This window comes from Nomascus leucogenys, chromosome 11, assembly GCF_006542625.1.
Source record: "Nomascus leucogenys isolate Asia chromosome 11, Asia_NLE_v1, whole genome shotgun sequence".
In the NCBI taxonomy this organism is placed as follows: Eukaryota; Metazoa; Chordata; class Mammalia; order Primates; family Hylobatidae; genus Nomascus; species Nomascus leucogenys.
The window spans coordinates 107,218,984-107,243,424 of NC_044391.1; the positions used below are offsets into that span (position 1 = coordinate 107,218,984).

A 24,441-nucleotide genomic window follows, 5' to 3' on the forward strand; every position below is an offset into this window, starting at 1 on the left:
AACACTTTTTTGATAAGTGACTGACTCTGGACAAGTTACTCCTGATGCCTCAATGTCTGTAGAAAGTAAAAACCACCTGCAGTGTAACCAGGAGATTTCGATCTCAAAAGCAGATGTGTAAATAAGGTCCTTAGCTAATCTCCTACTGTTAAAACACATGAAAATCAGATAAGTAATATTACCTTGTATAAATCAGCAATTGTCCCTTATATGTAAGTGAAATGGTAATAACCAAAGTTCAATTCTATTAATAGTAGGCAGCATCCAATGAGGAGTCAGGAACCTGCCCTCAGTGAGGGACAAGACTATCCTGGCAAGTCATTCTTCCTCTAGTTCTGTGAGAGAGGAGAATACCAGTTACCTCTCCCTTACCTACTTCATAAGGATGTCGTAGTTCATCAACCATCTGGAGTACCTTGGGAACAGGGTGGTATATAAACAGTCATATTCGTATTATTATTAGTCTTGCCTCACAAGCTGCTTCAGTGTAATGATAACTTTTTAGGAACCTGGTAAATAAGACAAACTGCTTCCCCTCTCCCAGTGAGAAAGGATAGGGGCGAGGGAGGCAATCAAGGAAGAAGCCCAGATCAACACCCACCTCTGTTCTGATGGATACTGGTTTTCAGGCATCATCTTTGGCATCTGCAGGGGCTGATGTGGTGGTCGGGGGACCGCAAATGTTTGCTGCTGTGGTCCAGGCTCTGGAAGCGAATGGGGGGCGGGGGCGGGGCCCACACCTTGAACGGGGCCAGCTGCAGGGGCGTGCGCTGAGGTGGGCAGAGTTGCCTGAGGTGGGGGAAATAGGGGATTCTGATGGGTGGGTGAGAGGGGGGTTGTAGGAGGGGTTAATGGCTTGAACCCAGAGGGAGGCTTCCTATCATAGGCACTGTAAACAGAAAAAGAGAAGGAACCATTAAGCTGAAATGAAGCCATTAGCATGGTTACCAGGTCCAGCAGAAAGCTCGTTTGCAGCCCATTGTTGCCAGGAAATAACAGCATTAACATAGTTAAATCGCTCGTAGCCCCGAGGGGATATTTGTACCTCTGAAAAGTGACAAACACACTGCGTCACAGGGACTTGTTTAACACTTCTAGTGATTTTTCTCAAGGATAATTTTAGCCTCTGCTTCCGGTTTCCTTTTTCCCTCCTTCTAAAAGAATTCTCCGTGTATGCCTGTGTAGGGTGGGTGGGTGAGGGGAGAATTTACGCTTTGCCAGGTGTTCTCTGGTCCCCTCTCCCAACTATTTCCAGGGTTCCCAGGAATTAGTCAGAATATGTGTTGAAGGTCCGTTTGTGCTGTGACATCATTTGAATTAACAACTCTTCTCCTCCCCCTTTCAGGCAAATCTATGTTTATCTTCTAGAGCAAAGAATGATTTAAAATTAAAGCTTCATTCCTGGGGCCTGGATATTCTTAAGTAAAGGGCACAAGCTTCAAGACTTTTTCATATATTCTGATTTGGAGATTACCTCTTTGGTGCTTAAAGTTCACATTAACATATGATAGACATGAAGAAGTATATATTACCTGCCTCAAAGCCACAGACCAAATATCCCAGGATTGAGACTCTTTCCCTAGAAGGGCTGGGTACCCTATGAACTTAGTGCTCTGTGGAGCCACAAGGCTTTAATGGTTTTTTCGTGTGCAGTACAATGATCCCAAGGGGACTAGGCTACACCCAGAGGATGACACTGCCATGAAAGAAGGACGTGTTCTACCCCAGGGTCTGCTGGGTAAGTAACACTGGGAAGGAACATTCAGCTTGATGGCTACTTCCAGAGCCTTTCTGGGCAGCCTTTCTTCGACTCCTCTTGCCCACTTACCAATAGTTGTAGAGGCACTTTTCTCCATAGTTAGCACCAAGAGCCTGCTCATGGCTACAAGACGACAGCTCAGAGGCAGGGCTGTGCAGCTCCCGTTTGATCTTGGTTGGCGGTGGGGCATGAAGCACCACTGAAATCAGAAGAGGGATGAGGGGGGAATAGAGAGTGAACAGCTGATTAACAGGAAGCACAATGCTGCCTTCTGCAAACCTTCTAACTAGCTGATTGTTCTTGGAACTCATGTCAAGTCACATGTCAGAAAAAGCAAAACGCTTAAACACACAACCTCCCATCTAAAGCCAATTAAATTCTTCAAAGTCAGAAACTAAGTATCATCATCTGATACTTTTAATTAGCCAAGTCTTTTTTCCCAAATTTCTTTGGTCATGGGTCTTGCTTTCCAGAAGCTGCAAAATCCTTAAAAACCTTGCAGGTAACGGGTCTCCACCAAAAATGCAAGTGGCTGCAGAGATGAAGAATTTTCTTTCCAAGAAGGACAAAACGACCAAAAATGTGTTGGTAGACATTACCAACACATTTAAGCTTATCAAAGGCTTAAAATCGCTGTGGCAAATATATTTCTTATTCAGATGCATATTTACAAATTAAATATAGAATTTTTAAAAAGTCCTTTCTCAAGTAACTTTAAATATCAGCTCTCAGCAAGAAATATTCAACTTTAGAGGCATTCCAAAAATTTTAAAAGCAAAGGAATAAAACAACAGACCAATCCACTACCTAGGAAAGACTAATGAACACAGAAAGCAGAAAGCCTGGCTACCTTTGTGCTTACAACATCTGCTCCAGGCCTGTCTCAGTGACTGACCAGCAAGGGTGGGTTTGCGTAACCAGTCCTGTCATAGATGGTGCAGTGAATTTTGCTGAATTCATGGAATAAATACATGGAGCTACTGCTTTTGGCTTGGAAGCCAACTACATATACCACATAGGATTCTGAGAGGGCAGAGTAACAAGAATTTTTCAAATCAAGGTGATTTACATGTAGTGGCCAAAATAAACCCAAAGAACAAAAAACCGAGTTTGCCTTTTCTGTCTTCTCTAGGAGCTACATTGTTGCAGAGACGGCATTTTACCCAAAGTGGAAAGATGCATTTTGCGTTATAAGGGCTGCCTTCTAGTTGAGTTAGAATGGTTACTCCTTCCTTGTCTAGCTACCTTGGAAGGTGGGGAAGGAGAGCAAGTTAAGCTTCTGTGCTGGCCACTGGCCACTGTATCAAAGGTCTCATTAAATAGCTAACTACAGTTAGTGGTCTGGTGACCCAACATTTTCAGTTTGACTCAATGTTTACTCCTAAAACATCTTTAGGAGTTAATTCTTAGCAATTATACTAGGTAGAACTAGCTAAACAAATCATCACTTTTCTCTCTTTCTCTTTTTTTTTTTTTTTTTGAGACAGAGTCTCACTCTGTCACCCAGGCTGGAGCGCAATGGTGCAATCACTGCAACCTCCGCCTCCCAGGTTCAAGTGATTCTCCTGCCTCAGCCTCCTGAGTAGCTAGGATTACAGGCGCCTGCCACCACGCCCAGCTAATTTTTGTATTTTTAGTAGAGACAGGGTTTCACCATGTTGGCCAGGCTGGTCTCGAACTACTGACCTTGTGATCCGCCCACCTCGGCCTCCCAAAGTGCTGGGATTACAGGCATGAGCCACTGCGCCCAGCCTAAACAATCATCTCTTTTCTATTAATATCTGATAAGACCGAACAATCTTCCAGCCAACTGGCCTCTCAGGTGCCTCTCTAATCCCAAATTCTGAACTCAGGAGTAAATACGAGACAGATGACTCTATCACAGATGACAAGGTTATAAAGCAATGTTGCCGCAAAGTCTTGCCAGTGACTGACTGGAAAGGACAGGTTTTCATAATTTCTTTCTTATATAATGCCAACTGCTTTTCCTGAATACATAAAATAAGTTGAGAACTAGCAGATTATATTTAGAAGTCATTAGAGTTTCTCTCGTGATTTTTTGATGGTGACATCATGGCAGCCAACACTCAATTGTTATCAACTGTTTCAGATATTCAGACACAGAAAATAGCGAAGCTTGTTTGAATGTTGCTAGTAAATGAGAATTTGACACAGAAATCCCTTCCTCCAACACAATAGATAGTCTGGCAGTTCTCAGCACTGCCCTGTGGTCACCGCCCTTCCTCCCACCAGTCTTCTGCTATAAAAGTTTTGGCAAAATAATGAGGAAAGGTAATGATGACCCAATTTAAACAAAAGCTACATGTCCTTGAAACATCTACTTTTCTTGCTTTATCTAAAGATAATCATTTGCAATCACCACTTTACCTAAGTTTGGAAAGAAAGCAATTAGGGTATTATTCAATGGTCTGATTTCAGGTTTTAGAAGTGTCTTGACATTGTCACAATATTATTATAACAGTTACCAATTCTGCTGACAAGTCTAACACCAGAGGGTAAGCCAAAGTTGCCCACAAAGAAACACTTTGTATTTGTTTCAGGAACTGCACGTATCTAAAAGGATCTAAACTGCCAGCGAATTCTGATGCCTTGATTTCTTCAAATCCAGACAGTACTTAGTGTGTACCACATCACTTTGGCTCTAAATCATATAGTACCTTCTACCCCAAACGTCTTATATGTGGAACAGTATATTCTTTATACAAAGGGGGAGTTCAAAAAGTATTTGCATGAACAAATGGATTATATTTCCAATTTGTTCTTAACCTTGAAGGCAGGGACCACATCTACCCTACAAGGCTGGGTACAATGTTAGTTACATATACTTTACCCTCAGGATAAAACATGGCAGGAACGAGAATGGAAAGTTTCACAGATCTACACTGACAGGAAAGCCACGAGGGGCCCTGTGAGTGGTGAGGAACAAGGCTCAGCTCCTCAAAGGTCTGTGGGACTAGAGGATGTGTGAAGGAGCCTAATTCTGGCATGTTAGTCAGAGATAGTGGTGTATTTAAAGCAGGAACTCAGAAGCCCAAGGAATGCTCTTTGCTTTCAGTCTGTTTCTTCATTTGTAAAATGAGGTATGTGATACAGCCTTGAGAAATAAAGAAAAAGGCACAGCACCTTGCAGATGGTGCTATGATGTTGTGTAATTATACCCTGTGCTTTCAAAAATAGTATTTACCTTTGCACAGCTGACTTGCTAAATGATGACAGAGACCCAGGACTATAAAGGATGGCAACAAATTGGAATTGAAAAGGGATCATGAACTCTTGAGGAAGTTTGAAAAGAAATGCTAAAAAAAAAAAAAAAGTTGACATTTGAGCTAATAAACATCTTCTGCAATTAGAAACTTTGAGTTTAAACTCAGAATTGTAGAAGAGGGGCCCACAAAGTCAATGGTGCCCTGACAATAATTCCTGCTGAATGTGGACTACCTTCTTTGTCATAAAGATCTTTCTTTCCTTCATTCATTCATTCATTCATTCACAGAGTATCTTTGATGGGCCAGGTATTCTGGATGTTGGGGGTGTATGATGCTAAGCAAAACAGACATGGTTGGCCTGCATAATTTAGTGAGGCATCTGACTTTTAGCATCTTCTCAACGATGCAATTAGAGAGATTAGGGCCTCAGTATGCTGAATTCAAGCCCTTACATTTATAGATAAGGATCCTGAGGCCCAAAGGAACTAAAGGTCTTAGGGCTGCTGCTATTCGAGGGGAGAAGAGGCAAGGGCCCCCGCACTGTCATTTTAGTCATCTTCTACCACATTAACAGAAATGGGAGATACTCCACTCGCTCACTTTGTACATTAAAAATAGAAGGCATAAACCTTTTTTTCAACTAAACAAAAATACCACTTACACCTGTTTAAGAGAAAATGCTCTAGAACAAAGGAAAAATGGATGAGAAGAACTAATATCTCTGGAAAAGAACAAAGAAGGCCGACCAAGAAAGAGGCAGCCAGCCAGACCCCTTGCCATTCCTTTATGCCTGGTTGCTCTTACATACCTCATTTCATTCAGTCTTCCCAATTCAATCAGAAAGCTATTAATGCTTCCATTGTCTTCATTTTACAAACATGAAAACAAGGCTCAAAGTCACTCGCCACGGTCTCACAGCTGGTCAATGGCCAGGATTCCTACCTATGCAGTTCTTAGTCTTTTCATTATATTGGCTCCCAGAAGGAATCTGAGAGAAAAAAGACCAATCAAAGAGGGAATAAAAGAGAAAGAGAAAGAGAAAAGGAAGACAATACAGGAGAAGACAACAGAAGGATACTTTTTTCCAGCTCTCAGGGCTGTATCCTCATGTTTACCCTATACTCCCCAGAGCGAGCCACACCTCATACCCCTAAATCCACTCAAGGACTTAACGCCTTTGTCTGGCTCTAGGATATCAAAATTAACTAGGATCTCTATTTCACCTCCACTGTCACAAGCAATGCCATCTCTGACGCCAGTAGTCTTCTTTTTTTTTTTTTTTTTTTTGAGACAGAGTTTTGCCCTTGTTGCCCAGGCTGGAGTGCAATGGCACAATCTCGGCTCACTGCAACCTCCGCCTCCCGGGTTCAAGCGATTCTCCTGTCTCAGCCTCCCAAGTAGCTGGGATTACAGGCATGCACCACCACACCCGGCTAATTTTTTGTATTTTTAGTAGAGATGGAGTTTCACCATGTTGGTCAGGCTGGTCTCGAACTCCTGACCTTGGCCTCCCAAAGTGCTGGGATTACAGGTGTGAGCCACTGTGCCTGGCAACCTTCACTTTTTGTAATTCTTGCCTCCCATTCTAGCATTCCATCTAAAAGATCTCACTTTCCCTTCTATAGTTGAGCTGATCAAAACCTTCTGCTCATTCAGACAGCTGCCAGCACTTCAGAAGACCTGGTATCTTCTATAGCCAGTCACTACTACCCAGACTCTGCACTGCAGCCATGGATGCCATCTCTCTCCCCAGAAGCCCTGTACCCCTGAAATTGCTTTTGGACAATTGTCTTACTACCACCACTGAGGCAAGAAGACCTTGTGTGAGCTGCCTGGACTCCTATTTGACTATAAGAACTCTGCTAAGGATTTATGCACAAATATATATGACAGTCTTAGCTCGTCAGGGGTAGGAAAAAGAAGGGCAGCTAGCTGATAAGATGTAATTAGGTCTGCATCTGTGGGTATGCACAATCAAGTACATGTATTGCCTTGCAGACAACCATAACACCATTTTAAATTTAGATGTGATGCTCACAAGTCAACCAATTTCATAGTTGCTTTTCTTATTAGACTAGGGAACTCCTTAGATTTTTCTATCTGACACAGAGATCAAACTCCAAGCCTGGTCCTAGCCAATGCAATAAGGCAAGAAGAATAAACACAAGGCAAATTAGAAAGAAGGAAAGAAAGCTGTCATTATTAGCAGATGGCCTGGTTGGCTACATAGAAAATATAAAAATATCCACAAAGTATAAGAATCAGTAGGCAAGGTCATTGGCTATGAGGTCAACACGTAAAAAAACTTTCAATATACAGTAACTAAAACAATGTGAAATTAAAAGCATATACAATATCAACAAAATCATCAAATACCTAGGAAAACGTCTAATGAAAGACATATAAGGTGTCTATACTGGGCCAGGCATGGTGGCTTATGCCTGTAATCCCAGCCCTTTGGGAGGCTAAGGCAGGGCAGATCGCGTGAGCCCAGGAGTTTGAGCCCAGCCTGGGCAACATAACAAAATCCGGTGTCTACAAAAAAAATACAAAAAAAAAAAAAAAAAAAAAAAAATTAGCCAGGACTGTGATATGCACCTGTGGTCCCAGCTATGCGGTAGGGTGAGTTGGGAGGGTCACCTGAGTCCAGGAGGCTGAGGCTACTGTGAGCCGTGATCATCCCACTGCACTCCAGACTGGGCAACAGAGTGAGACCCTGTCTCAAGAAAAAACAAAGAAAAAAGACGCCTACACTGAAAACCACAAAACACTAAGAAAAATTAAAGAACTCTCAATAAATGGAAGGATAGATCATGCTCGTGGATTGGAAAGCTTAACATTATAAAGATATCAGTTCTTCCCAAATTTATCTATAGGTTCAATGTAACCCCCAACAAAATCTTAGCATTACACAGAAGGGAGAATGAAGAAATTGCAATTATGCTTAACAACATGGATGAATCTCACAAATATGCTGAGCTAAAAGAAGCCAGACACAAAAGGGTACATGCTATGTAAGTCCATTTATATAAAGTTCAAAAAAAGACAAAACTAATCTATGGGGTTTGAAAGTCAGGAGGGAGGTTACTCTTGAGGGGGTGGTGCCTGTTAAGGGGGCATAGGAGTCTTCTTATAGTCTGATAAGTTCCGTTTTCTGATCTAAATGCTTATACTGTTTGTGAGAATTCATCACGCAGCTGTACTCTTGTGATTTCTGTATGTTACTTCAATTAAATTTCTACTTTTTTAAAAAGCAGCCTGGTCCTCATCAAATAGCACCACAGAGTTAATACTAAGATTTATCAAATTTTAGAAAATCTTTCTTCTGTGATGGTCTTGAAACAGTCTTCCAAAGAAACAACTCAGTTGTTTTAAAATAGAAAAAATAAGCTGGTCCATTCAAGAGAAATAATAATTCCCTCTGCTGACAAAATCTGTTTCCTGCCCACAAGTACAGGCCTGTGGACTGTTCAAGGCGGCCACCCCATGCCCGTGCTAATGGTAAACTTCACTATTACAGCCCCAAGGATCAAGACATAGGAAAACACTTTTGTTGAATGTTATGATTAGCGACAGTTCCATTCAAAAAGATTTTTTTTTTTTTTTTAGAAAGACAAAACCCATCTTGTCTAATAAGGCTTTCTTTGGTGTTTCATAATCATCAAAGTTTCAATTTGCCACAGACTTTGTTGTGAATACATAAAACATTTATGTAGCTGCTGAGTGTTAAAGAAATTGCCAATTAGTTACCCTGCGGTCTGAGGGGAGAAGGACTAAGCCCATCTGGATTTCTCCTACTTCACACACAGGCTTTGACCGCCTTCCACCAGTTGCCACCCTTCAGGTTCTGTTTTGGGGTTTTCCTTCTCCCTTGTTTAGTTTCGTTTACCTTCATCTGGGCCAGACTCATCCTTCCCAAATCAGCTGTGCAGGCCTGACCTCCAGGGAAGACCTTATTTGGTCACACTCAATAGTCATTATCCTCTTACTTCACATGGAAAGTTGCGTCTCACGACAGAAGCTGACCAGAGCACCGACACGTGCTTCCGAATGGCGTGTCCATGAGGCTGCAGCTCAGGGGGCTGGCCTAGGTCTCCAGAGCCTCCCATTACACTTGAACAAATATGATGTGGAATGTACACAAATAGTAATGGCTATATACTGCTCAGGGTTCCAGAGCCATCATCCTGAAATGAAGGCCTTCTCCTAAGTCTCCTGGCCACCAGCTTTGGGTCACTGCTCCCCTCTGTGACCACTGCCATCTCACTTCCTTTCCTTCCAGAGGAAGAATTACATACTGCATAGTCCAAGAATGGGGGTGGGAGGGGAGAGAAGTCTGAGACACCTGCCCATACTATTAATATTCTATGGTTGTGGGAGTGAATAGAACACAGGGAAAGAAGGCAGAGGAAAAGATGATCAAGAAGAGGGACCTGGAAATGTAACAAAGACACTGGCAAAACAGAACCGAAAAATCCACCAGGGAAGAGCAAGTGTGACCTCTTTTTCCCTGATTTACCCTTAACTTATCTGAGTACTCCACTGGCAAAGACCAGAGGGCTTTAAGTCACGGAAGGGAGTGTACCTTGCGCTTCCAACATAGTGCTGCCTGCTCTTAGCTCTTGCCTTTTTTGATGGATTTTGAGACAAAGCTCAAATACCTAGTTAGCAGGAAAAAAGATGTAGATAGGGTAAGACTTATTTTTTAAGTTCTACTATATTACCAGAGAGGGTCAGAAATATTTATTTTAGGACTGAGCAGATTAAAAACTCATTTCACACATAAAAGCTATTATACCTCAATATTCTTTGTAAATGCTCTAACAGCACTAGTGAATGACTCTAATAGTAGATAATACTCTGTTCTAGGAAACAAGAAGGTTCACAAGGAGATAAGGTTAAGTGGACAGGTTCTGGCACTTAAAAAAGAATATCTGGAAAAGGAGATGTCTGGATTTCCAAACCAAATAAGAGGCATGCTCAAACTTGTTTAACATTGATCCTGCCTGGCAACAGTTTCCAAAAATAAAAATCGACAATGTTATCAAATTTAGTTAGGGGACACAAGTTCTAAAAGCAGAATTGGTGTAGGTATGGAAGAATGTGCTGTTTTTCTTTAATATCTCACACAGCTAACCTGTGTAAGGATAAGTTGTCGAATTTAATAGGTGAAAAATCATCCACAAATAGTAAAATCAACTATCGAGCAAGCTGTGCTAAAAACTGTTTAATGAGCCCCCCAAAAGCCCTCTCCTCAAACATGTACAAACGATCTCTGACCCAATTATCTCCATCTGTGTCACTCTGTTCTTTCACCACTGTTTTAAGGTCAACACAAATACATGAATGTGAGAAGTGAGAGAATCAACAATATTAGAGATTTCTAAGCCTAAGGGCAGCATTTCTGGATACTGTTTGCATTTCTATATATTCTTCAAAAATGGACCCTAAAAAAGTCAATGACTGGCCAAGACTTCAAAAAAGTCACTGTTACAGGGAAAATAAAAAAGCTAGGGAGACTGTTGCATATTAAAGAAGATAAATGAAGCATAAACATAAATGCAATGTGTGATTTTAAATTGAATTCCTAGATCAAAACCATTATCAACATTGCTAGAAAGATATCTGGAGACAACTGGGGAATTCTAAATATTACCGAATAAAAGTTAATTTTCTTAGGCTATGTAGGAGAATGTCAATCTGTAGACATGCACACCAGAGTATTTGGGGTGACATGTTATAATGCCTGAAACTTGCTTTCAAATGGTTAAGAAAAAACTATATATACACAGAGATGAAGCAAATGTAGCAATATGTTTTAAAAATAAATCAATAAAACAGCTATTATGTCCCATTTCCTCTGAGATATTTGGAGGAAAAAAATCCTTTATCTTATGGTTGACTAACATGTCAAAAGTAGACATGCTAGGAACTTCAAAACCATACATCGACAAATGAAGAAAGCCACCCTTGGCCTGTTACTGAATTGGAAGGATAATACAGCCCTGGGAATCTAGCCTTACACAAGGATAAATGCTGGTCACACCTAATGTCTACACTAGTGGTTCTCAAACACATTTTGTTGGCTTTGGCCCACTTAGAAAGGACAAGGGAACACTCCAGAGATGGCAAAATAAAAACAGCCACTGCTGTCACTGTGATTACTGCCTGCTGCTAATACTTCCACCAAACTGCCTGGGTAAAAAGACAGCAGTTACACAAATGCAAAATGATCAACAAAAGGCCGGGCCTGGTGGCTCACGCTTGTAATCCCAGCACTTTGGGAGGCCGAGGCGGGCGGATCATGAGGTCAGGAGATCGAGACCACGGTGAAACCCCGTCTCTACTAAAAACACAAAAAATTAGCCGGGCGTGGTGGCGGGCGCCTGTAGTCCCAGCTACTCGGAGAGGCTGAGGCAGGAGAATGGCGTGAACCTGGGAGGCGGAGCTTGCAGTGAGCCGAGATGGCACCACTGCACTCCAGCCTGGGTGACAGAGTGAGACTCTGTCTCAAAAAAAAAAAAAAAAAAATCAACAAAAATAACACCTATCAGTAACTCTATATTCATATTAATGCATATATAACAGGAACTAAAATATATGCCCAAGTCAACCACAAACCATTCTTGAGAAAAAATGGAGAATTTCCACTCCTTGTGAATTTATATGTAAAACAGGTTTAGGACAATAGGTTGTCCAGAACAGCTGGACAACTCATTCGATTTCATCCCCAGGGTCCTCCAGAGAGCGCAAGGCAGCTATCACCAACCTGGGAAGGTTGGCAGAATTAAAGTTCTCTTTCTTATGGTTCTCCTTCATTTTCTTCCCTCATAAGCAGCTTGGGTTAGCCTTTTTACCCCTAAACGCTGAGCAGGGCTGGGATCAGGACGAGAGGAAGCGGGAAATAGGTGGCCTAGGCTTTCGCTGCTCTGAGCCTGGGGGCTCCAACTGTTCATCCTAGTTTACCAGGCTAGATAAAAAGGAACACGGGGCTGAAGACCTAAACTGTGTTAAAGTCAGTACGCTGGCTTGGAAAATCCCCTGTGCATTTATGTCTTAGGAACCAAGAATGGCAGCTGGACCTTAGTGTGGAATCAAGGCCCTCCAAACGACTCATGGGGGACGTGACAAACACCTGGTAAGCCAACAACTGGCTGGCCATACCACATGCCAGGGCTGAGATTTCAGGGCAGGCTCATTCTGCAAGAACGGCTGCATTTGTCCTGGGCAAAGTCCCACATGAAGAAAGTAAGGCTTGTGCTTTGTGCTTGTGCTTTGGGATAGGGTTTGCTATTAGCAGGTACGGGGAAAGAAGCTTCAGAACTGGCACAGCTGTATAGTATTCAGGACTTTAGATCAGCAATTAATCATGGTGGTGGAAGGGAGTTATGATGTTGATGACTCTGGGGTATTTTTGCTATTTGTCCTATTTCTCAGCAAGAATCAAAGGACTGACTGTCACCCTGGTGGTATATTTCAGGGCTCCAGGGTCTCAGATCAACCATGAGACAGCAGAATTAATCAATGAACAGTTATAGAATAGAATCCCTTCCTATAAGGCCAATTATCATCTTCTGTACAATAAATAACGCAAGAGCCAAATTAGGGAGTGGTAAAGCTAGTTCCTGGAACACTTGGCTTCAGGAATCAGATTTCTCCCATGCAGTGGGAAAAAAAACTACAGTCAGCAGAAGAGACGCTTCAGGAACTGGTGTGTGGACAAAAAACAAAACAAAACAAAAAACACTCAATTCTTCCTGATTTAGACCTAGAAACTTGGGGTAATACAATCAGCTCAAAATAAAAGGCTTTGAATGTATTATCATGACATGGACTATGGGAAAGACATATCCAAAAAATAGGGTTAAGGTTACATTGGTATAGGAATAAGACCAACCTAAGATCCAGATTCAAGTTTTTGAAGTTTTGATGGCCTTGCATGAAAATGGCTAGAAATACCAGGATGTAATAGTAGCCAATGAAATTAGAGCCAAGTCTTGCCACAGTGGGAAAGGAAGTGAGGGAAGGAGACACCTTTCTTGCTCATGAGAGTAGATGAGGTTGTATCAAGTCTGGAAATTCAAGAGCCAAGACCTTTTGGGGAAGATTTTTGAAATGCAAGCCGAGGAATTTTGTTGGTGAGTGCCATGTTGAAAAATGCTAGGCACCTTGCTTGAAAGACAGCATAGAGACTATCTCCAGAAAGCCCACTCTCACTTAGGAACTAAGTGTGGTGGCAGAAACACAAATATTAAGGACACTGGAAGATTACTCTAGAATTCTGAAAATGGAAATCCAAAGGCCTTGAGTATAACAATTAGAAACTAAAGGGAAGAAAAGGAGCTTAGAAAAGAACTGAACCAACTTTGAAAATGTATAAATAGCATTAGTAGACAATAGTATCTGAAATATCTCTAAGAGGTTGCCTGCAAAGACAGTGGAATTTCTCCCAGAATACAGGAATTAAGAGTTATTGATAAAATTTTCCCCACCTGGGTTTCATTTTACCCCTTTTTGTTTGTTTGTTTGTTTTAGAGATAGGGTCTTGCTCTGTGACCCAGGCTAGAGAGCAATGGCGCAATCATAGCTCACTGTAGTCTCAACTTCCGGGCTCAAGCAAGCTTTTTGCCTCAGCCTCCTGAGTAGGTGGGACCACAGGCGCCTGCCACCACATCCAGCTAAATTTTTTTTTTTTTTTTAAGAGACGGGGTCTCAGTATGTTGCCCAGGCTGGTCTCAATCTCCTGGCCTCATGTGATCCTCCAGTCTCAGCCCCTCAAAGTGTTGGGATTATAGACTTGAGCCGCTGCACCCAGCCTCAAACCTGGGTTTTAAAATAGATGAGAGAACTGGTACTGAGAAGCAGTTAAGACCATGAGGCCATTCTCTGTAAGTCTCTCCTCCATTGCTTGTTTACCTCAGATAACCCTAAGTCTCTGCTATGCACTTGAGCTGACGATAGCAACATGGGTCTAGGTTGTGACACGTATCATGTACTGGGCTTATAGAACATTGCTTTCTCTGGGGGAAATGCTGGCTGTATATAGAATTGGTGCTTTGAAGACAAGATCTTGCAGAGTTCTGGAGAGTCAAGTGTTTGTATAAGACCAGTGTTATGATATTTTATGCCCTTACTGCTCCCGGGAATGTGGGCTATATGAGATACAGGATAGATTCAACCATGGAGAAATCCAGCATATCAGCAATTCCAGCTTAGGGGACCCCCAGGTTGCAGCTTCTAGTAGACCCCCCAGAACAAAGCCCGTCTGGCTAGGGGTAAAAGCAGAGAAAGATGAAAATGGTGATTTTATACTTACAAAGGAACTTTAATTTCTTTGTGGGAAGGGGGAATGACTTGACAAGGAGGTTACACTTTACAGAAAAGGGCTTTAGTTGCGAGCATTCTCACACTGTTAAAAATCTCATTATTTGAACTGTAAGGTTTGTATTATCTAGTGGCTTCATATAACCTGGGGGAAGGGGAGGTGGTTTAAAGGTTTGCTTCTGCTAAGCCTGGCTCAATGATTGCAACATTCAGCAAACAATTGCCTCCCTCCCATCCCCCCGTTTTCCATGGCCGCTTACAGCAATGGTAGCAGCTAGAGAGCAGAACCAGCACAGGGTATCTGGCAATCAAATCCCCAACTGAAATACAATTGGTTAGAAGACAAAAACTAAATTCTGCCCATGGAAGTCAGCTTGGGAGGTTACTGTCTAACATATAATTGTAACCCACAGGTTGGACGGTACAACTCAGGCTGACCGGCCAAAGTGTGGGGGGCACTCCAAACTCCAGGGGGAGCTCAAGACTTGCCCTACCTCTTTACTCCTTCCAGAGAGAAGAAATGTGATCGAGTCTAAGATGACACCCAGGTCCTCAAGGACAGACAGGGGGAAAGATGGGGTGGGGCAATAGCTTTGGCTAGGAAGAGCAAATGTGGTCCTGAACACTGTCTACCTTTTCTGCTGCATGAGGCTGAAAGCTGCTCCCACTCTCCAAAGTCTGAGAAGGCCCAGGGAAGAGCTCAAGGCAATGGACCTGTTGCAGGCCTCTGGAGTCAAAGAGTCATCAAAGGTGACGCAAGTTTGCAAGGGTAGAGAAGTTGGCAAGGCATGCCTTTGGTCATCAACTAGGAGGGCTGGCTTTTGGGATACTGGTCTTGTCCTTTCTTCACTTCTATCAGTGAATGACATGGGTGATTTGTAAAGGTTTCTATTCTAACTCTGGCTAAAATACAAGGAAAGAAATTCTTTGTATTAATGCTTCGTCACTGCTCCTCCTCCCAAAAGAAGTGGTCATGGATGGGAGGAGAGCCTTCCATCCATGGGTGTAGAGTACTAAATCAGCAATGTCCTGATTCATAGATGGTGACCTGTGGGTAAGAATGATTATCTATCACTGAATAGCTGCATCTTATTCTCGGGACAAAATTGCCTCTTTCAGACAGTCATTTCCAAACAGAAAACCTCTGTTATCAAATAAGGAAGAAAACTGAATGCCAATGGTAATAGAGTGATTTTTTTTTTGACCCAGATGAACTAGTTTCAGATTTACTTCAAGTTCATATTCTTTCTACACTTCAGCATTTTTCTTGAAACAGCTTGGATTTGTACAGTTCCCTTTCTTCAAAGGACTCATTTAGCCTAACAATTTAAGATTGTTACTTTAGAACTCCAAAAATGGAAACCTAGATGCCTTGAATTTAAGTGTTAGAAATTAAAGGTTAGGAGACGAGAAAAGAATTAGACCAACTTTGATTGAGGCAGGGCTCAAGTGTTAGCATATACAGGGCTCTTCCATTAAAAACATTTTGTACAGGATGAATATTTCTAATTGCGTAAGAGTGTCGCATCTCAGAACTTGTGGGATGTGGAGAAACCAAAGCATTTAACAGTCAAGTAACATGCTTGTGAGTACAGAATTGACTCCAGGAGAGTCAAGATAAAAACAAGAGGTTCTTCTGACTTCTAATGCACTGCCCCCTTTCGACTACCATAGGCTGGGTTCTTTTAGACCTAGAGCCACAGAGCTGGCATGTTGGTTACTATCATGCTTAAGAGACCAGCAGCACACAAATGTGAGGGACTGGCCGGATTACACCAAAGGAGGATTGAGCATTATCTGAACCAGTGTTTTACTACTTTCCTTGGGCAGCTTAGCTGTTCAAAGAATTTTAATACTCAACCTGTAGAAATATGATAGACAACTATTAGTTTTATTTTCAAGATTGAGAAAGAGGTCTAAGGAAACCCTTGTTCTCCCAACTCATTAGAGATGACAGGGAGGCTTCCTCTACTGTGACCTTACATCAACCACAGTGGATTTTATCATGAAGGGCTGCTCACAGTGGATCACGCAATCAGGATAAGGGGAAACAGGACATTTTTCCTGAAAGGAAAAAAAATTGCAAAACTAAACCTTAAGCTTTAACATCCCTTCTATAATTTACTCCCAACTTACATAATTCTCATCTACACTGGCACTAAAGTGAAATGTTAACAGTACTTGAAATAGGATTTAAGCACTGTGGAAAATCTTATCTTTAATTTCAAATTGAAAATTCATCCTTAAAATCTGACAGGAGAAAATCCAAACCCTAGGGAAATGAGTTTCTTCCCCCAGAACCATTCCCTTCTATCTATAGCCCCACTTCTCCTAAAAGCAGAAACTCAGCAAGTACGTCAAGGGTGCCTAAACTGTGACTTGCTCTCTAGCACATGCAGTCTTACTGGGAAACATAGCATTAGCTGCTCAAAGTCTAAATGCAGCCTAGCAACACTTGGCTAGTGTATGTGTTTAAAAGAGGAAACAGAAAATGAGAAATAGCCCTAACTAGCTTTTGTTCTGTTTATCTAGAAGGTCATCCCAAGGACTCAGAACTCTGGGTTTGAGACCCTTTACGGTGTTACTTCCCCACCAGCTGGAGGCTGGGGCAGCTGGGATGGGAAGGGCATGTGGTAGGGAATGCGGTGGTGTGCGGCTGTATGCGCCAGGTGTCCACAGTGTGCAGAGCAGGCGCTGTGGCCGAGGCGGGACATAAACACGTGACAGGGCTCCTCTGCTTCTGCAGACACTTGGAACCTAAGAAACGTGATTTGTTTCCTGTTTCAATAGGAATAAAAATGGGGAAGCAGGGACTATGATTATTAGTTGTCAAAATACTAAATACCTCCCAAAACCCTATGCTGTTTCCACCTTCTTTCGCAAGAAATAAAATTCCATGGCTGCTGGGGAAGAAAAAAAATGAAGAGGGAGTTGAGGAGAAGCAGAAATTTTCTGAGTCAAGATACCCCTCAGCACAGCAAAGTTATCCCCCCTCAATTATTCTCTATTAAAATTCAGATGAGGAAACTAGGGGTAGGCTCCAGGATCTGGCCTTTACTGTGGGTGACCATGTGAAAGAGACATCCCTCCCTCTTCTATTCTACCTTTTCTATGGGAAAAGTATAAAAGACCCTCATTAAGTGCTCTTGCAGGCCATTACAAAGCATTTCCAGGCACTCAGCTGAAAGTGTTTATGTAAGCGAAGTCCTTCTCAGCCCCTCTGGAGAAACACACATATCAGCAACCTCCTACACAGCTGATATCTAGGGTTACCTACTGAGAGGTTTCAAACTCTCTCACAAAAGGACAATCTGCCCAGGCCTGTTCTTTTTTTAATAGGGAAGGGAAGGCATGCTTGCAAGGCCAATTTACAGCAAGGGAAAAAAATCCCTGAGGCAAAACACAAGTGCAAACTGCCTTGTTAAGGTTGTGAGGATGAAGAGTAGGAACTAAGAAGAGCTCTTTAAAATCCTGAGGAAGTTGCTCTGGATCATTACTATTAAGTTTTGTTTTGCCTTTTAACTGATTGTCCTTTTTATGCTCATCATACATCCCTGGGCTATCCCACAGAGCACATTGGATGTGTGTCTGTGAGCTGCCGGTGAGCTACTGGGTAAGATGTTGGAGGATGTTTAAGTGTGGAAGCAGCTGGGTGTGGTGGCTCAAACCTGTAATCCCAGCTATGTGGGAGGACTGCTTGAGGCCAGGAGTTCCAGACCACAGGAGTTCTAGACCAGCCTGGGCAACACAGCAAGACCACCCCCATCCCACCCCCTTGGCCAATCAATCAATCAATCAATCGAGGGTGGATGCTATTTTGAGGCACGTGCACCCTTAAAACCTGGCCTAGTTTTGGCATGATGAGGCTACTTTGGTTTGGGGGTTGCTCAGAGGCTGGGTTTTTCTGGTACTTCCAAGGATGTTCATTTTGGGAGGCAACGCATTTGATTAGTGTCCAGTGGAAGGGTTTACAGCCATAGTGAGGTTCCCCCATTGCTCAGTACCAGAGTTTGAGTACGGTCGTTTAAAAAATACTTATCTGACCACAGTGGAAAATTAAACAGGAGTGAAGGCAAAGGAGTAGAGAAACTATAACTTTGTCTCCCCCCGTGTTAAAATTGTAAGCCTAAGCAAGAAGTGTCTGTGTCGTGGCAGGCAAACACCTGGGCTATTCAGGCCTGGAGTAGAGGGGAGGTCAGAGAAGAGCAGGCAGGAATCCTCAATGGGGAGCTAAAGCTACAACCTCACGGGAAGGAGATAAAAGGGTAACAGTCTCAGATCAAGTCTCAACACCTCCCCCTCCAGAGGAAGCTAAACCACCCTCTCCTCTATTATCACTCCCTTTAGACAGCTACAGTCTAAAATGAGAGACAAAGAAAGGGGAGTGGGCTTCACTGGCTTTGTGGGTCAGCAGCAGCTCTTCCCCAGAATCCCAGGCCATCAGCCTGGCAGTTTAAGGGTTAAAAGTGAGCACTTAAAAGAAAACTCAAACCCCATTAAGCCCAGGCTTGGAGAACAGGGAGCAGCAGGGAAGCCAAAGGAAACTAATTTTGGAGGCTCTCCAAGCTGCCAATCACAAGCATATTTCTAACAGTCCCAGTGTTGTTTGAGTTGGTTGTTTTTCCACGGGCTGCACAATGGGGTCTGGTTATTCATTGAAAAAGTCTGCAAGTGAGCCCCGCCCTCCATTCACAACCAATTTGGAATGCTCCATTCAGGCAAGAGGGGGAATCTGCAGCTCTGCTAGCTGGGGCAGACCTAATAGTGTTCAGCGCCCAGCTGTCGCCGCAGGGACGCTTGCTCGCCCAGTACGCTGTGTTTATGTAAGAAATTCAGACACAGCAGGGGATCTTGCCTGCTGTGCACCCTTCCTAGGATTAAAATGGCCAAGACCCTTGTGGAAATCTGCCAGGGTGTGCAAAAGTCCGCTAGAAGTAAGGTCAGAAAGTGCCCTCTGGCAAAAGGGGAAAGGCAAAAGAAAAATTATCATGTGCCCCTCGGTTCAGAATCTGGCTGTAGCTACCAGCTGCGAGAAACAGACTTGAGTGGTATTTCTCCTGCCCCAGGGTGAGCTGGTTTGCATTAGGGGGCAGCTCTCTCTGGAAGCCTGCCTCTCCAGACTTTCCTTCCCATTCACTGCTGGTAGCTACACCGGGAGCCACCCGGCTTCCTCCCCAGGGGAGGAGGGCTCTGGAGACACTACCAGATTTTCTGGCTGCAGAGGAGGGGACAAGCTACCTATTAAGACAATTTCACAGTTCCTTTTTTGGCTTTGGGTCCAGCCTCAAGAGTTCGGAATACCCTCCTGAATGCTCATGAGACATCAAAAGGGAAGAATGTGGAGATCTAAGGTTGGAGGGTGAAATCTACGCCGAGACTTTGCAAAGTACAAGGCAAAAAAACTGGTTTCGTTTCTTAGATATTTTTTCCAAACCTTCAATAATCACCCTGAGGGACTGGTTTCGTTTCTTAGACATTTTTTCCAAACCTTCAATAGTCACCCTGAGGGAAAGCGGATGGAGCCGGTCTGACAACCAGACTTTATTTCAAGGAAAAGCATACTTCTTTATGAAAGGCAAATCCAGGAGATAAATTTTAGCTCATGGTTTCCTTTTTTTATCACATATTTGGCTTTTTTCAAATGTCTTATGTATACTTCTTCTCACTGCCTGCCCTCATGTCCCCTCCAGTGAACTCAGTGCCACTGGAAGCATTTCTCTGAAGTCCTTCTGACCGCAGAATCCCCATTCCATGCCTCGGCTGTTCAGATCAGCCTCAAACTCCTGGCCTTTTAATAACTAGATCTTATCCTGCTCCCTGGAATCTTGCACTCTCTGCTTCAATTTTCCCCTAGATGCTTCTTTCTTTTTAAACAAGGTAGCCCTCTTTATTTTCTATGCAGAGTCCTCTTACGGGGAATTCTTTTCCCTTTAACATCTGAGTTGCTAACCCACTGTCATTTGCCTGCCAGGCCCAAAGGTGTACTTACATTATGGTTACAATTTATACATACACACTCTAACTACTGTGGGCACATACTAGGGGCCTGGTATCTTGCCACTCCTTTAAGCCAAGCCTAGAGGGATAGGACAATGATAGAAACTGACGACCAAAGCCTCTGTTAAATGAGCTTGATGAGTTCACAAAATGAATTTTTAAAAAAGCAACCTAATCCGGTAATGGCATCAGCATGCCTGGCACTTGTCCAAGAGCTGGGAGCTGCAACATGACAAGCCTCTGAGCTCCTTGGATTCCAAGTGGAGAAGCACTGTGTGCCAGGGCACAGATGGGGCCCAAGCTGTCTCAAGGGCAGCCGTATGCCCGAGAGGGGGCTGTCAGCCTCTGAGGCTGGATGTACTTTACCACTACTAAAACCCAAGAAATGTGTGGAGGGAACAGTTTCTCGGCAGAGAATCACACACCCCACCCCACCACCAAGAAACATTTTTTTTGTAGGGCTGAAATTAAAACAATGATACTACTAGATGGTAGAAATGGGAGACAGTACAAATTTTCGGCTTCATTCTGCTACCCATGTCTTACTCTTGTAAAACTGAAGACTGCTGAAAGAGGAGGGGATAAATGGTAATTTCTTCATGGATGCCAGGATTTTGTTACTTCTGGCACCTACACAAGTGATCTTGACACAGATGTAACTCCCCATCCCAAGTCTTTCTCACCAAATACAAAGGACTGGTAAGCCTACTGCGTTTTGTTAGACGACTAACAGCACAGAGACACAGAAGGGTAAGAGAAAAATTCAGTTTTAAATAAGCCTAACTGAATTAAAGGTAAACGAAAGCAGATTTTGTAAAACAGATGGCTCCTTTAAGTAAATGGGTACTGTAGGTCTTGGGTACTTGAGAATACTGAGTCTAAGAATCTTTGAGGCTATCAAAACAGGAAGGATTTCAAATCATTTAGCACCCTCCCAGCAGTAAGTACTGGGCTAACTAACCAACACTTAGAAAGTAACACTGTAAAACCTGGAGTCAAAGAATCTCTCCTCCATGTTTTCCTCACGCTTTCGTCAGCATTCTTTTCTACCTTCAGAACTACTGACTCCTGAAAAGCATAAACCAATGGCCTTGTTTTCCCTCAAACCTCTTATTTTTAAAGTGCCCGCTGTTTTCTTTCTTACCTTGCCAAACAAAAAGACTTTAGGATGATCCTTTCGAATAGAGGGGGCCCAAGCAAGAAAACGTGGTGTTTTGCTACACCTAGGACCAAAGACCAAAATGGCGTACCCTCTCCAAAGGAAAGGCACTGCCTCTACTGTACTAACCTCACACATTAATAAAGAAATCCAGCTGAATAATCTCATCGTGAAACAGGATTAAAATCAATGTGTTTTAGGCTCAAGGGCTGTCATAACAGTTAATCCTATTTCCCCAGCCGTCTATTGCAATGTATTTATGAAAAGTCGATTTTATCAGTTAATTAGCTGGTCCTTAGGAAATTACTTGTACTTCCTCCAGTTGTTCCATTCTTTTTGAAACACAGATCTAAAAAGAACACTTCAAGGGGAAAATGGGGTCATTTGGATCTTAAAACAATTCTCTAGGCTGTATTTGGTATGGAGGCCATGATTTTGAAATAAGATTTTTATCATGCTCTCTACTCAGCATAAAATATCTTAGTTATTCAAGATGCTAACAGGTATATATTTACAATATCATAACTGAAATTAATAAGTGAAATTAAAAATCAGACCCAAAATGTATATTTAAAAAACTATTTATATATGCTAAAATCTAGTAACATACTCTTTAAGTACCCAAACAGTCAGTTCAGAAAAAATCACCTTACCCCGACTTTGAAACACTCGAGTTCCAATCTTAGCCATGGCATAGTTAGTTCTATGAAAATGTGTAGTAAAGATGTACATACATCTATGCACTGACCCAGATTCCCTGGTTTAGTAGCTCTATGTGTTAAGGTACACATTTAGCTACATACACACTTATATAGATATATACACATGCACAAAAACTTCTTCATATATACGACATATGTACACAGTTTTATCTGTATACACACGAAAGGTGTCTTCTAGGAAACATGGCAGTTTTTTTTGTTTTTGTTTTTTAGAGATAGGGTCTTGCTCTGGTTCCTAGGCTGCGGTACAGTGGTGTGATCACTACTCGCTGCAACTGTAACCTCGAACTCCTAGGCTCAAGTGATCCTCCGGACTTGGCCTCCTAAAGCACTGAGGTTACAGGTGTGAGCCTAAATATGTCAGTTTTTTATAATTTTTTTCTTTTATAATTACTCTCTCTCTTCCAAATCCTAGATGGAAAAACTCAAAGCATCAAGGTATTGAGTAACTTTCTCAGGATCATAGAAGGAAGAGAAGTGAGTGCTGAATTGGACAGCCAGAGGTCTGCCCGATGCTTTCCTGAACGCCATCTCTAGGTATCTGAAATAACGGAGAGCCCTGAATACACCTGAATATGCCATTACTCCCTGGCTCTGCAGCTTTGTGAGAGCTTCTTTAAGAATATTATTTTATACATCTTCCTCTTACTTCACCTAACCCTTCCCATTTGCCCCCACTACTGGTCAGTCTCTCCAGTTATTTGGGAATAGCTGTGAAAGGAGGGGGCTGGGCAAGCCTGTCTCTACAAGGGACATCCAACTCAAGCAATCTGAGATCTTCAGGGTTACTTCTTAGGACCAAGGGACAATGAGGCCCACTGGTAGAATCCTTATGATCTATAGATTTCTATTCCCTTGAATCTGACCTTTCAAAGTCTCCATGCTTTACTGTTATCTGTATGCGTGAGGTAGAGGTGAAATCTGTACAGCTAGAAGTAAGCGCGGCATTTCTATAAGATAGAAAAGCAATGGTTTCATTCACTCAAATCAGACTTAAGGATGTATCCCTATGGGCAGGAAACCCAATTCTAAGAAACTTACAAAATATAATCTCTTTAGAAGTTGAACTTTTAGTGTTTAGAGAAAAAAAAAAGCCATAATCTTTAAAACTGACATTCCAAAATAAAAATATTACCTACATTTCTTAGTATTTCTCTTTCTTTCATGTATACAATAAGTTTACACATATACAATGGAAAATTATCAAATCATTATTAATAGGAAAGTGTATTACCAGTGGCCACTGGTAAGAATATTTGTTACAGGCCGGGCACAGTGGCTCACGCCTGTAATTCCAGCACTCTGGGAGGCTGAGGTGGGCGGATCACCTGAGGTCAGGAGTTCAAGACCAGCCTGACAAACATGGTGAAGCCCCGTCTCTACTGAAAATACAAAAATTAGCCAGGCGTGGTGGCAGGTGCCTGTAATCCCAGCTACTCGGGAGGCTGAGGCAGGAGAATTGCTCGAACCCAGGAGGCGGGCATCCCAGTGAGTGAGCCAAGATTGCGCCATTGCACTCTAGCCTGGGCGACAAGAGCAAAACTCTCTCTCTCAAAAAAAAAAAAAAAAAAAAAGGTTTGCTTTCCCCTGGCAAATCTAAGTTTGGCTTATATTCATTGGTTAAGTGAGTCAAACCAACTCATAAGGTTTCATTAAATTTGAATGAGTTTTTTTCCCTCCCCTGAAAAAAATGACAGGCTCTTCCAGAAAATGACTGGGGTGAAGCTGGTCCTGAACTTGAGGCTGTGGAAAGTGCTCATGGAAAAGTAAGTGCATGCAGCCGGCTGTGGGCTCTGCCAGCTCCTCCTCATGCTTCTGGCTGTCAGTCTGAACTGCAGGCAAACATAAAAGCAAGAATGAATGGCTCAAAGATGCACCACCCACATTTGTGTTCTTGCCTCGCTTCTTAGGCAAGTTATTCTATTTGAATCTATCCCTTCTTGAAGCTCTACCTCAAGAAATAAAGTCAGAGGGAAAGAATCATTAGAAGACCTTTTCTAGGCTAGTCAACCATCTCTTTTATCCTTAAAAGACAGAAAGGCTCAACCTTAGCAGTTAAAACAAAAAGTAAGCAAAGTAAAAAAAAAATCATACTTGGTAAGCAGAAACATCTCCCAAATTACCTCCACTTGAGGTATGGAATTTTAATTAAAGAACTTAGCACATTCTATTTGCTGAGCAGAAATTATTTCTAAAGAGCCAAAACACATTTATTGATTTCTTCACTTTAGCCTATTCCCACAGATAAATATC

The 24,441-nt window shown here is 42.5% G+C and overlaps 1 protein-coding gene across 1 annotated transcript in view; it reads right to left on the bottom strand.

Moving 5' to 3' along the window:
• The window catches only part of ETV5 (ETS variant transcription factor 5), a 63,671-nt gene that overhangs the window by 33,457 nt on the left and 5,773 nt on the right, over positions 1-24,441 (bottom strand). The window contains exons 6-7 of the mRNA XM_003256599.4: positions 1,829-1,958; positions 602-889 (exon numbers count right to left, since the gene is read on the bottom strand). Of these exons, the coding sequence (XP_003256647.1) occupies positions 602-889; positions 1,829-1,958 (418 nt within the window). The remainder of the gene's footprint in view (positions 1-601; positions 890-1,828; positions 1,959-24,441) is intronic.